The sequence below is a fragment of the Pygocentrus nattereri genome, chromosome 26 (assembly GCF_015220715.1).
Source record: "Pygocentrus nattereri isolate fPygNat1 chromosome 26, fPygNat1.pri, whole genome shotgun sequence".
NCBI lineage: Eukaryota > Metazoa > Chordata > Actinopteri > Characiformes > Serrasalmidae > Pygocentrus > Pygocentrus nattereri.
In genome coordinates, this window is record NC_051236.1 from 5,349,563 (window position 1) to 5,364,820 (window position 15,258).

Genomic DNA, 15,258 nt, shown 5'->3' on the forward strand with positions numbered 1-15,258 from the left:
GGGTCCTGACCACTGAAGAACAGGGTAACAGAGTATCAGAGAAACAGATGGACTACAGTCTGTAACTGTAGAACTACAAAGACCAGCTATACAGTAAGTGGAGCTGATAAAGTGGACAGTGAGTGTAGAAACAAGGAGGTGGTCAGAATGTTACGCCTGATTGGTGTATTTCTGAGAAGTTATTAAAAGAAATGTTTGTCATTTTTGACATCAAAACAAACAGAACAAGTCAGAAGTGCGGACTCAAACCCGTCAATACAGACTAAGATAGAAAGCAAAAAGTAAACTTTAATTGAATTAAGCATGACTATAAAACACTGTAGCCAAATGGTTCATCATGGTTTCTTTAGGTCTTCTTCAAGGAGCCATGAACACTCAAAGAACCCTCTGCATGATTAAAGAATTCTTTGCATCATGAAAACGTTCTTCAGATTTTACATCATGAAATGATTGACGGAGAATGTACTGTTGATGGTTCTGTGCACAACTTTTTTGAAAATGGTTCAATGGGGCACCCGAATTGGTGCTATTGGTGCTTTTGTTACAGTATCAAGCTTGTATCAGTAAAAGAACCCCTTTGGTTGCTTTATAGAACGCTTCTATATAGAACCATCTATGGCACATTCATGCACATTTTCCATCTGAAGAACCCTTTCATGATGCAAAGACACTAATCATGCAAATGGTTCTTTGAGTGTTCATGGTTCTACATGAAGCCATTTTCTTTACTAAAGAACCCTTAAAGAACCGTCTTTTTAAGAGTGTTGAGATCAATGACGGAATGCTGCATGTTTGATTCGAGTCCTCCTCCAAATGAAGTCTCTACGCTGTCTTACAGTTCAGCTCCAGGTTCAAGTCAAATTCCCAAACATATTTTTGCGCCCCCCCCTCCGTCGATGTGCTATTTATTTTGTGGACTGAGTGTTCTTTGGAATAATGTGTGTCAGGGCTGCTCTTTCAAAACGTTTTGATGTGTTTCTCAGATTTGATGGCTTGATGAGGGCAATAATCAACAGCCTGGCCCCTGGCAGGCTCCGAGTGAAGCCCCATGACTGTGGCCATTTACACGGCTGTAAAAGACAGCGTAGGGACATCGTAAACTCTCCACAGCAATGCCTCCAAAACTCTTCTCCTGCGATCTCTCGCTCCATCCATTTTCCTTCACATCCCAGAGGAGGAATGAAACCAGTAATAGACCGGAGACAAAAACCCGTTAACACGAGCACAAGGGACCTTTAAATGCATTGTAGCATTAGGAGGAAAACTCTGTATTGAAATGATCATGAAAGGAGATGTTCCGTTCAGAATTTGTTCCTTTTTTCAATCAGGCAACTTTGCAGAGTAATTACTGAGCTGGTTCTACTTGTATAATGATCACTGGGTGTCCTCAGTGTTTAAACTGTGTCATACTACACATGTTGTTTCCACACTATCCAAGCAAACAAACGGAAACAAACACAGAATAAGTGGCAGATGTTCTCTGAAGTTAGATGTTAGGTTTGCAGACCATTGATATGTTTCTGCAAAGCAGATAATGCTGTAATGTCCCTGTAGAACAGTGTTCTTGGCTTTGATGTAGAACAACTGTAAACCAGATGATGTTTTTCAAAAGCTTGATCAGAGGAGATTTTCTTTAAATGAATTGTAAAGCAAAACGCAGGTTTGCTGCATTCATTAGTCTAAAGGGTCAACCGACATATTCAAAAAGTCCTTTTTGTCTCTTTACATCTACGGGAGCTTTCGCTCCGAGGGGCCTGGGGCCTTTGGCATATCTCAAGCTGTTCTAAATGGGACGTGCAATCGCTAATCCTCTGCTCTTTGATGGTGGAGGAGCTCTTTTCCAGAGAGATCTTTGGTCCATGGCCATTACACAAAAAATAAGCAAAGACTTCAAATGACTCCCTTTGCATCCCAAACGTTACCCCCTCTCTCCCTCTCCTTCCTCCTCTCCTCCTTCTCCAAAGAATGTGGTGTGTCTTTTGTTGTTTGCGAATTATGCTGGTTATCAGGTGAAGGCTGATCAGTGCCACATCAAAGAAAGCTTCTTCCATGGCGTCACCTAAATGCCCCCTGAAGTCTGATAGCTCGATTCTGTGGCTGCTTGCAGATGTGCTCAAGTTCTTGCCCAAAGAACCTAACATGTGAGTCAGCACTTTGAGAGCCCGAGAATGATCTCAACCAAAAACTTCTAAACCGAGCAAATCAAGAACATCCAGGGCATCTTAGCATGCATACTTTTAGTAATCTCACTGATTGCAAGCGTATGATTTCACTGTGAGCTCCATTCTCTTTGTTTGCAAATAGAATTCAACCATTGCTGACTTGTCCAACACTCTTGGGCAGTGTGCGGAAAATCAAGTTAATCACAAAATTAGCCATTACAAATGACTTCGCTTAAGCTATAGTGGGATTACTAATTACTTTCTGTAAAAAAAGCACTGTCACTCATCTTTACTACTGAATCTCACTAGTCTCCAAAACACATCTGTACTAGCTGGAAATCAAATAGTTATTTCAGAGCTTTATTTAGAAAGAAACAATGACAGTAAACATCATTCACAAGTCACAGCCAGTTATGCTTAATTAAAACAATGAATGGCTAATGTTGCTTAAAAACTGAGAAATTAGCCAGTAGAAATGGTCCAAAAATAAAACCTTTAAGAATAAAATGTGAAATGTTATAGATCTGTCCCTGGCTGAAAATGGATTTTGGTCTGTTTGAGTAAGTCTCTCTTTTTCACTACAAGGATCTTCATTCATTCATTCATTCATTCATTCATTCATTCACATGAACACATGCATTTCATATAAGGACAAGCACAGATAATCTACATAGAGGAAATTTCCTATTTAAACTCACTTTTTGATGACCCAGCTCAGAAATCCGGTTCAAACCCTTCCTGAATCCGTAGAGCCACCCTTTCTACTCAATCTTATCACGAGATCATACGAAACGCACATCCGGAGTTATGAGCCTATGAAGAGGGGCAGAGATACACGTCATCTGCCTCTCACCGTGTGGAGCTGCTGGATTCGCGTGTCCGTCTACATTCTGTGTGAAACTGACCGACGGACACTCAGGAGATCACTAAGGACTGACCGTCATGCCGGAAACCCTTCATTCTTCATTCAGTCCACATCGGGGACTCGTGTGAAACGGCGTCAGAGAGTTTACAGCTGCTGAAGCTGCTGCAGCGGGTTTGAAAAGTAGTGAAGAAGATAACGGAGCGTTTAGATATGAAACATATGAGGATTGTGTTCTATGAAGAGCCTTTAGAGGAGCGTTTAAGAAGAGATGGACAAATCGAGGGAATGACCTCAGAACCCAGAGGGTTAGTGCTCTGCTAAAGATATGAGTAACATAAGTTACATAATTATTATAAAGTCAGTAGTTGTATTGTGTCTACAAGTAGATGAACTGTAACACATACTACTGTACACACCATCACACCTACAATGTAGAGCATGTGTGAATAAACTATATGTCAGCATCACTGATTATAGGATGTTTCCGCTTCTCTTACCCCATGTTCACAGAGCAACAAGAGACCGTATTCATCTGTTCATCACCTCAATCAAAATCACTTAGCATATCAATCCCTTCAAGTAACACTGAAGGCTTGAATGCATCACGTTAGAATGGAGGCTGCCATTATAAATCACCTTATTGTCAGCTGAATAGACCAAATGCTCCTTAGTGTGACTTCTATGGCATCTAAATGAACATAGAGCCCTCAGATCACAGCCAAGAAGACCGAGCAATCTGATTCAGCAAAGTCTCCTCGACTCTCAATGTCTCCAAGCTCCTTTGATGTGTGCAGCTACGCTTATTGCCTTTTTTGCCAGAAGCGCAAACTGAATAAGTCCAAAAGGTATCAAAGATTCTTTAGTCCTTTGAACAGTGATGAGTGGACTTTAAACAAAGAGGTGTTTTTGGATGTCCTTCACACAACACTCAGCTCATTCATCCTGTCATACTGATTTACCCTGCACTTGTTCCGTCTGCTCAGGCTTGCCAACACTGTCACTTTCGCAGCCCATTTCCATTTATATGTTTGAGCCACGATTCCTGCTTCGAATTCTGGCACGGACTATCCAAAATAGAATAATTCTGCAGAGAATATGATGAGAACACTGTTTTCTCTCAATATGAACATATTCCTTCAACACCTTAAACTTCAGCCCTAACAAGTGGTTCTTCAACAGCTTTTAGTACTTAGAACAGGACCATAACATCTCAAAGAACCATCTGAATGCATAATTGGTTCATTGCATGGTTAAACGTCTCTCACTTGTTGTATGTGGTTTAAAAGAACCTTTAAACAATTGGTTCTGTGTAGTACCGAAGAGTCGCGCTACTGTTACAAGTCATAGAAACTGTAATTCTGGCTAAAAGTACTGAGCCCTGCTGATGGCATATATATCCCATATAAATAAAAATAATGTGTCCAAGACTTAGCAAGGTGTGGGAACAAGATAATTAAGTCGTGGCCACAACTTAGTAAAGCATGGGAATGAGATCCTAATGTGTGGCCATGACTTAGTAAGGCATAGGTATGGGATAGGTATGATAAAGTCTTGACCACAGCTTAATAAGGCATGATCTCAGTCCCATGTCTTATTAACTTGAAGCCACAGCTTAATTGTATCATTCCCACATCTTACTAAGCTGTGGCCATGCATTAGGATCTCATTCCAGTGATTTAATAAGGCGTGGCCATGCATTGTTTTTATTTATATGGGATGTCACCAGCAGGGCTCCGTATAAAAGTGTAAAAGTGTAAATACAACTATAAAGGTTTTGGAAATGGTTCTGATTCTGGATTTTTGGTTGTAAGAAAAACTCTGATATGCAGGTTTCCTTAAACTTTGGAACAGATTCTTCACACTCATATGTCTAATTTCTGAAAGAAACAGGCATTAAAAGGTTATTAAGGAACTAAAAGCGTTGTCAAAGATGATTTTACATCTACCTCGTTTGGTGAACTGAACTTTTTCTTTAATTCAGTTTGTTTTGACTGGTGTGAATGCTCCCATATTTGGGTGTGCACTGAACTATTAAACCATAGGCTGCAAATTTTTCTTCCAGTAACATGGCAGTAGTTCACTTTTAGAAATAAAGGTACTAGACTGTCTCTGGGTCAGAGCCCCTCTGGTCACTGGGGTGGAACCCCCAAGGTGGAACCCTCAAGGTTCCATCTCAGCATCTTCAGTCAGGGAACATAACTGAACCATAATCCACTGAAATGATCTGTTCTAAGCTGGACTGACTCCACACACCCTGCCTCGCCTCGCCTCCAGGCTTTTATTCTACTGCTCTGTTTTAAAACATTCGGTTATGAAAAGGAACAAATACCAACTTTTCACCTGGAGAAACTGATTTAAGCTCCACAATCAGACCTTAGAACCACTGTAGAACCTTTGAGGGAACATTTACACTGTTTGTACCTTGATGAACAAAAAATGTGCCTGAACAGAACCTTCATTTCTAACAGTGCACTGTACTGACATGCTGCTCTTCATATGGATCCTACAGTACGAGCTGCTGTGAATAATGCCAGACGAGCAATAAAATAATAGCAAAGCAGTGCATTTAATTTTGGCACATAGACAATCCATTAAATCATAAAGACAGTGATGCTTTTATTTCTTTGACTATTTCTTTCATAATGATAGGTGTCACTATTTTAATGCAAAGTAGGGTTAATACATGTATGTCGTAACTATATTTGATGAATTAATCTACATGATTTAATCATTGAGATGTAAATAAAGCTTTTCAGAAATAGTGCACTGCCTCAAAGTGGTGGTGATAGGAACCAGGGGTTGTCATGACTACAACACAAATATAGGCATTTTATTTACCATCCAGAACCACCAGAGAACCTACATGTGTATGATGATGGTAAAATATTGGGAAATCTGAAACAATAAGTCTACTTTGGGGGACTATTTTGCTTCATGACACCCTGCATGTATCATATTTTTAAAATGCCTCCATAAAACAGCGTCTCGGACATCAGGCAGTGAATTCACAACCATTTCATGTGGTGGCTTGTAGAGGTGGACGCCTGGTTCCTATCACCGCCACTGTGAACATGGTTCTGTAGAATACAGCATTTCACATGAAAAGCTCTGAGTGACTTTACCTCTGAACAATTTAGGAACAAAGTGATAATCTTCTTTAAAAATGGTAGGTTTTTGGTTCTAATGTGAGAGTGACAGAGCACTTGTATGCCAGCCAAATGTCTGGCCAATCAGTGAACGCCCACGTGTGTCATTTAGCCGCTTCAATGTGAAACCAACTGAATGAAATGGAAGACATACAATGTCACAAGAACCCGACCTCTGGCTTAGAGTGTACAAAAAGCATGGCAACCATTGAAGCAGCACTGACAGAACCGGCACCATCAATACTTGTCTTGTTCTTACCTTCTGAAGCCACTGGGTGTTGTTCTCCATGGCCGTCTCCAGATGTTGAAGCCTGTGAACTGACCACTCGCCCTCTCCTGGCGCCGCATCTCTTTGGACCACGTTGCTGCCTCCGTAATGAACCGACCCACCCTTGCAGCTGTCCATCTCGGGCAGGATGAAGGTGTAGCTGCACTGTCCATGCTGCACGCGGTGCAACTTCTTCCGCCGTTCTCCTGGTCCTCGCTTCTGGCTGTTCCCGCTTCCAGAAGTCACTGGGCCAACCATTGCCAGCAGCAGCGCCAGCCCCCATTGGAGACTGCTCAGCCTCATGGCTACGAGTGCAGACAGACTGAAAAAGGCCACCTGCAGCTGAAGGACTGATGCCAACTTGCCCTCAATGGCTCACTTGGCCAGAAAGACGGGACACATAGCTTCACAGATGCAAGAGCAGATGCTCCCTGCCTGCTGTTCCTCGTCCTTCTCCTTCCTTTGGTGTTTGTGGTTCTCTCCCAGCAGCGGAGGAGGTTATTTTCCTAAGTAGGGTCTTGTTTCCTTTAAACTCTCTTTGGCCCCCCGTGCTACGTGAGGAGCTGGGCTGAAGCACTGGAACTGGAGAAGGAGAGAGAGAGAGAGAGAGAGAGAGAGAGAGCGAGAGCGCGAGAGAGAGAGAGAGCGCGAGAGAGAGAGAGAGAGAGTCTCTCAAACTGAAAAACGAGACAGATACATGAAGGACCTTCCTTCCTATCCTAAAGCAGTGTCTGAAATGGCCAGAAAGAGGGAGTTCTGCCCTCTTATCTGGGAGCGAGGGAGCGCGTGGGGGAGGAGAGGAGGGGGAGAAGCTGAGGGAGGTCTATTAGCACACGCTCTGTCTCTGCTCTTCACTAAAGCATTTCCTCACTCTGCTCGCCCGAAGGACAGAGTTCCCTCCACTTCTGCGCTGCTCGTCAACTGGACGTGGGCCATTTCCAATTACACGTGATGTTTCAGTGAGATTTAGGAATGTTTACTTTTTTATCACTGCTGAGAAAGGATCACATTAGGAACCATTAGGATTAAAACCCGAGGGCTTTGCTTTCTAAAGGGACTCGGCTTGGAATGGTTACGGTCTGAGATCCCTAGTTTCCTGTAGAACACCTTTAGATCCCATTAAATGCATCTGGAACCAGTCCCAGAACACCTGTTAAACCATTAGGGTCCTTAGACTGTGATATCAACCCAACAGCAAAACACAGAATACCATTACTGACCACTGGACACCAGCAGGAAGCAACAGAACATTTTAATGGTTTCTGACATTTTTTACAGCAGGGGTATGTTGTTGTTTCTGGCAGGAACGTCAGGACAAGACAACCTTTACACACACAAATAAAGGTTCTACAAAGGTTCTGTAGTAAAGAAAACGGTTCTATTCAGAGCCAAGATCACTCAAATAAGCCTTTGTATGAAAGGGTTCTTTGCATCATAATAAAGCTTCTTCAGATTGATGGAGACTGTGCTATAGATGGTTCTATATAGAACCTTTTCAAAAAGGGTTAGAACCAGAAAGAATTTTACTATTGTGTCAAGACTGACATTGTAACAATGGAACACTTTTCGAAAAGGTTCTTTATAGAACCGCCTACAGCACATTCTCCATCAATCTGACGAACGCTTTATGCTGTTTCTCCCAAGGTATATTAAACTCTTAAAAAGATGGTTCTTCAAGGGTTCTTTAGGAAAGAAAATGGTTCTATGCAGAACCATAAACACTCAAATAACTCTCTGCATGTTTAAAGGGTTCTTTGCATCATAAAAAGGGTTCTTCAGATTGATGGAGAATGTGCAGTTGGTTCTATACAGAACCTTTTTTGAAAAGGGCATCAAAAAGGGTTCTTCTGTTATAACAAGCCTGACATTGACAAAAAAGAACACTTTTCAAAGGTTCTATATAGAACCGTCTACAGCACATACTCCATCAATCTGAGGAATGCTTAATTCTGTTTCTCCCAAATAACACTACACTCTTAAAAAAGATGGTTCTTCAAGGGTTCTTTAGTAAAGGCACTGGTTCTTTATGGAACCATTAACACCCAAAGAACAATTTGCATGCTTAAAGGGGTCTTTGCATCAAGAAATCATTCTTGGGATTGATGGAGAATGTGCTGTGTGGTTCTATACAGAAGCTTTTTGAAAAGGGTTCTATATGGCACCAAAAACAGTTCTGCTATTGTTGCAATGTCAGGCTTCTATACAATAGAAGAACTAACTTTTCCTGCTATATAGAACCATATTTTGAAAAGGATTAGATCCAGAAAGGGTTCTTATGTTGTAATAAGCCTGATACTGTAACAATCAAAGAACCCTTTTTGGTGCTATACAGAACACTGTTCTTTGAAGGTTCTTTAGTAAAGACACTGGTTCTTTATGGAACCATGAGCACTCAAATAAGCCTTTGCATTTGATCCTTTGCATCAAGAAATCATTGGAGAACATTCTATATAGAAGCTTTTGATAAATGGTTCCATAAAGCACCAAAAAGAATTCTTCTATTGTAACAATGTCAGGCTTGTATACAGTAGCAGAACCCGTTTTGATGTTATATAGAACCCTTTTCAACCTCCACACACAACCATTTACAACACATTCTCCATTAATATGAAGAACCCTTTGATCATGCAGATAGTTTCTGGAGTGTTCATGGTTTCATATAGAACCATTTTCTTTACTAAAGAACCCTGAAAGAACCATTCTTTCTGAGTGAAGAACAAATCTGCAGTATAAGAATGAAACAGTGAGAATCATCATTAATTCTCCCAATAAAACGTTCCTCTGTGGTTGGAGTTCAGTGTAAATCCCTGTCATTTGATTTAATTGAGCTTTTATTATTGCCATAAATCTTAAAAAATTTACGGTTCTAAAAGCGCTGCTCATGGAACCACACAGCAGACGTGTGGTAATTGGTCCAAACTCCTGTTGTACAGTGAATAATAGTGATCTTCTTAGACTATGTTCCACTGTATGCCTATGATCATCGATTCTGATTGCTATACGGTCAAACTAGCTGATGGATGTATTGGCCTATTTTTATATTTGCATAAAGAACTCCACTTTTCTTTCCAAGTTCTTAAAACATTTACAAATGAAATGGCTGAGATGTAAAGAGAGGCATTCAGAGCGGTTTGGTGTGACATATTTTGTTCTAGAGAAACTTACCGACTTAAAATTGTTCTCAGTGGTAGTGATAGGAACCAGGGGCCGTATTACAGAACATATTACAGATCTGCTTTGTTTTCATTGCAACTTCAGTTAAGACTGAGTTTAGGACAGAAGCCATCACAGAACAATAGTTCTTAAGTCTATAATCTTATTTCCAGATAAGAAAACGGTTTTACAGAAAGTTGCCAAAATATCCAAAAGATTTTCTTAAATTTAAGATAAACTCCAGAGCGTCTTACCTTCTGTTTAATTGTCTGTTTTTATTGTTTTATGCAGTGATGAGAAGCTCAGTTCACTATAACCAGCATAGCGATGCTACATTTATCTACACTGAAACTGATCCTTTGTGAGATTTTTCTTTTAAAAAGCATTTAAAATCTCAGACGCTGCCGACTCGAACTCCACCATCCCTCTGATTACCTTCCTGTGTTAATGTTGGTGATGAAATATTACAGTGATGGTGGTGAATAATGAGGAGACGGAGCTGAACTTGTGTCTGTTTATTAGGAGGAGGAATGTTAGTGCACTCGGCTAAAGCGTTTGGGAAATGGAGACTGAAACTGAGAGCTGCGATGCTCTGATAAACAGCAGGGAGCGTTGACACGACATTATTAACTCTCAGTTTATTTTGCTTTGGTTTTATTTGACATTCTTTATATCAGTAACGATAGCTAACATAACAGCTGTGTGTGTATAGTCGTTAAGATTTAAGATTTCCTAACTTGACATAAGAAAAGATGCTGTAAGATAAGATTCCTAAATTAAGATCAGATTTGCTTCTGTAATACGAATTTGTGAAAAATTTTACCTTGACCTGTTGGATCTTAAGTTCAGACAAAAGGATAAGAATTTTCTGTAATACGGCCCCAGACGTCCACCTCTAAAAGCTCCCTCACAGAAAGTTCCTACATGAAATGGCTCTGCCTGATGACTGAGACGCTGTTTAACAGTAGTTTAGTGATAAAGTTTTGCACTAAAACATATTTTAATCTATTGATTTCTATCTATTCATGGCGAAGGGATACATGAAGGGTGCTCTAAGGCAAAATAGTCCCGAAAGAAATATTAACTACTATTTTACTATCACCAGCATTCGATATAAAAAAAAAACTCAGAAGACAGTAATAGTAAATAAAATGTTTGTATCTGTGTAGTAGTCATGGTGCCTCCTGGTTCCTATCACCACCACTGTAAAGACATATGAGCTTCTCTACAAATGAAGCCACTCAATGACTTTGTTTACATCTCAATCTGAATCGGTGGAATTCCCCTTTAAGCTAAATGTGCACATTTCCAGTGTCTTCTGTTTTGCTTTATTGATCCAAACTTCTTTGTACACTCTCCATTAAAACTATGCAGTTACATTCTGAAACTGTAGCACTGCAGTTCACAGCAATGCATAATATAGAAAATAAGAGCACACATAACACTCAAAGAACCATTTGCATCCTTAAAGGTTCTTTGCATTATGAAATGGTTCTTTCGATTGATGGAGAACATGCTGTACATGGTTCTGTATAGAAGCTTTTTGAAAATAGTTCTATATAGTTCTCTCTTGTTATAGTGGTAGGCTTGTATATAACAGTAGAACCTTCGTGGTGCTCTATAGAGCCATCTACAAACACTTTGTTTAAGAGTGTAATGTTCTTGGGTGAAATAGCATTATGGGTTCTTCGGATTAATGGAGAACATGCCATACATGGTTCTATATAGAAGCTTTTTGAAAATAGTTCTATATAGCACCCAAAAGAGTTCTATCTCGCCATAGTGTTAGGCCTGTATATAACAGTAGAACCTTCTTGGTGCTATATTGAACCATCTACAACCATCTTGTTTAGGAGTGTAATGTTCCTTGGGTGAAATAGCATTACGGGTTCTTCGGAATGATGGAGAACATGCTGCATATGATTCTATATAGAAGTTTTTTGAAAATAGTTCTATTGTAGCATCCAAAAGAGTTCTATCTTGTCATAATGTTAGGCTTGTATATAACAGTAGAACCTTCTTGGTGCTCTATAGAACCATTTTCAAAAAACGTCTATACAGAACCATCTACAACCATCTTGTTTAAGAGTGTAATGGTCCTTGGGTGAAATAGCATTTCGGGTTCTTCGGATTGATGAAGAACATGCTGCACATGGTTCTATATAGAAGCTTTTTGAAAAGGAGCTCCGAAAAGAATACTGCTATTGTTATGCTGTCAAGCCTGCAACCGTAGAAGAACCCTTTTTTGGTGCTATATAGAACCCTTTTCAGAAAAGGTCTGAATAGAACCAATATCTTTCCTATAAACCTCTTGAAGAAACATCCTCTTTAGAGCTGACAGATCTTTGTCCTGAGGCACCTTTTTTCCCAATGACTTGATCTGCCGTGTGAAGTGCAAATGACTGTTTATAAACATTCTGATAAGCCCCACCTTCCCTAGTTACTGTTGCTATGTCAGTCAAGCTTTCGGCTCAGGGCATCTTGCAGCACACTGAGGATTCTTGAATCCATATTTACATTAATTAAACTAAGGAAATCTTTTAGTCTTTGAACGTTAAAGCACAGACCTTCATATATAATAAGGATAAAGCTAAAACTGAAGCTCAGAAAACTCCTTTTAACATTATTACGTAGTTTTATTTACCATTGGACATTATGTTAAAATGAAGTTTAGCAAATATAATAACCTAACTGATCTTAAACTCTTAGGGTGGGTTCTTTAGCACCGACTATGGTTCCACACAGGATCATGAACACCCCGAGAACCATTTGCATGCTTAAATGGTTCTTCGCATGGTGAAATGGTCCTTCAGATTGATGGATAAAATGTTGTATGTGGTTCTATAGAGCATCAAAAAAGTTTTATTGTTACAATGTGACAATAGGTTCTATATGGAACCATATTCAGCAAATTTTCTGTCAATCTGAAGAACAATTTCACCATGCAAAGAATCCTTTAAGCATGCAAATGGTTCTTTGATTGTTCACAGTTCTATACAGAACCAATATCTTTACTAAAGAACCCTTGAAGAATAGTTCTCTCACTGAGATATGAGTTTGGTCTCTAATCCAAAACTTTTTCAGCTTCAGGAATGAAGGAAAAGCAGCTCCACCATCCAGATGATCAGGACATCAGACATTATATGTTCTCCATAACACCTTTCACCATTTCTCACTCTAATAACTCAGACTCATTTACTGCCACAACACTCTTGTCAAACGTTCTCACTGCAGGACTGTTTTAGCTCCTTATTCGAATTACATACTAAGGGCTTATAATTCAGTAACTTTGGGCCCATCATTTAAGGGTTTAATGAGTTTTTCCAGAGCTTCTCCTTCACCTAACAAAGGGAAGAATGTTTAGAGACAGTTGTGTAATTATTTTGCAAATGTTCATTTACACTCTCACAAGACAGCAAGGTAGTTGTGGTTGTGATGTCACAACAACCTGTTACTAGGTTAAATGTTTCCACCTTAAATTCATGGGGCAGTCCTGGGCTGGAGGTTAGGGAAGGTCGCCGGTTCGATCCCTTTGGCTGACAGTACGTGACTGAAGTGCCCTTGAGCAAGACACCTAACCCCCAGTTGCTCCCCAGGTGCCGTGGATAGGGCTGCCCACCACTCCGGGCAAGTGTGCTCACTGCTCCTTAGTGTGTGTGTGTGTGTTCACTAGTGTGCATGTATGTGGGTGTTTCACTGCACGGATGGGTTCATAGCGGAAGTCTAATTCCACAGTGTGATGGTTCTGAATTCAACTCAGTTAAGGCAGCGTTGATATTGAGTCTTAGTGTTTTCATTCTGCTGCTGTGGCTTTCAGAAGGTTATTAGTGTAACTGGGTATGTTATGTTATAGCTAAACTTGAACATGTTCTCATAAGATAACTGCTAACTTAGGCATCATCCATCCGCATCCACAAGGCATGTGCAAAATAAATCCCAGAAATCACAGGCCTTGAGAAGGCCGCTACGTGTCGACAATGTGCCCAGGAGTTTCTTTGTTCTGGGATTTATTTTGCACATGCCTTGTGGATGCAGGTGGATTTTTTTTGGTTTTTGCCGCTCCCTGCATGGAATCATTACTTTGAGTCTGCTGCACCCAAGCCCCCAGAACACCTTCTGCAGGGCTTCTTCACATTTTGTTTAGTCACATATACAGTTTTTTTGTTGCAAGAGCTAAATTATCCAAACCACCCACGCCCAGCAAACTATAGTATCCACCTGAAAGGGTCTGCAACCTCTCAGCTTACCTGCTATGACAGCAGTGCTTCAAAATTAATCCCAGCCACAAATTAGTCCTCAAATCACACAGGAACTGTAGGCGAACCCACCTTGTGAAGACATCTCCGCTGCTGTTTGAGCTAACTAGAAAAGCAAGGCAGTCAGAATAAAATCCTAGAGAGGATTTTCTGGACCTGAACCACCCACCACTGGACTGCAGAGTAATTGGTCATTTTCATTTAACGTCCCATTTCTAATTCTACAAAATATAGACACCACAGAGTGAAGCAGTATACAGTGTAAGAATGTAGTGCATACTTGCTAAATTGAGACACGCTGAAGATGTAGATACATTATATTGCCAAAAGTATTCACTCATCTGGCTTCACACGCATAAGATCTTGAGCGACATCTCATTCTTAATCCATAGGGTTTAATATGATGTTGGCCCACCCTTTGCAGCTATAACAGCTTCAGCTCTGGCCTGAAGAAGGCCTGGCTCTTAGTCTCCACTCTAATTCATCCCAAAGGTGTTCTAATGGGTTGAGGTCAGGACTCTTCCAGACCAAACTGGCTCATCCACGTCTTTATAGACCTGCTTTGTGCACTGGTGTGCAGTCATGTTGAAACAGGAAGGGGCCGTCCCCAAACTGTTCCCACAAAGTTGGGAGCATGAAATTGTCCAAAATCTCTTGGTGCTGAAGCTTTAAGAGTTCCTTTCACTGGAACTAAGGGGCCGAGCCCAACTCCTGAAAAACAACCCCCACACCATAATCCCCCCTCCACCAAACTTTACACTCGGCACAATGCAGACAGACAACTACCGTCTCCTGACAACCGCCAAACCCAGACTTGTCTATCAGATTTCCAGACGGAGAAATGTGATTGGTCACTCCAGAGAACACGTCTCCACTGCTCTAGAGTCCAGTGGCGGCGCTTTACACCACTGCATTCTACACTTTGCATTGCACTTGGTGATGTAAGGCTTGGATGCAGCTGCTCAGCCATGGAAACCCATTCCATGAAGCTCTCTACGCTGTTCTTGAGCTGATCTGAAGGCCACATGAAGTTTGGAGGTCTGTAGTGATTGACTCTACAGAAAGTCGCTTCCACTTTATTATAATACCACTGACAGTTGACTGTGGAATATTTAGTAGTGAGGAAATTTCACGACTGGACTTGCTGCGCAGGTGGCGTCTGATCACGGTACCACGCTGGAATTCACTGAGCTCCTGAGAGCGACCCATTCTTTCACTAATGTCTGTAGAAGCAGTCTGCAGGCCTAGGGGCTCGGCTTTATACACCTGTGGCCATGGAAGTGATTGCAACACCTGAATTCAATGATTTGGATGGGTGAGTGAATGCTATTGGAAATATAGTGTATGTTGGTTAGAAACATTCTCTGTTCCCCTTTTCTGGGATGGTAGTGATGTTAGTGGAGATGTT

At 40.8% G+C, this 15,258-nt stretch overlaps 1 protein-coding gene across 1 annotated transcript in view; it reads right to left on the reverse strand.

Moving 5' to 3' along the window:
- The window catches only part of angpt4 (angiopoietin 4), an 88,640-nt gene extending 81,475 nt beyond the window's left edge, over nt 1-7,165 (reverse strand). Inside the window, exon 1 of the mRNA XM_017718264.2 lies at nt 6,433-7,165. Within this exon, the coding sequence (XP_017573753.2) occupies nt 6,433-6,744 (312 nt within the window). The 5' untranslated portion in view covers nt 6,745-7,165. The remainder of the gene's footprint in view (nt 1-6,432) is intronic.
- Nucleotides 7,166-15,258: the final 8,093 nt, after the last annotated feature.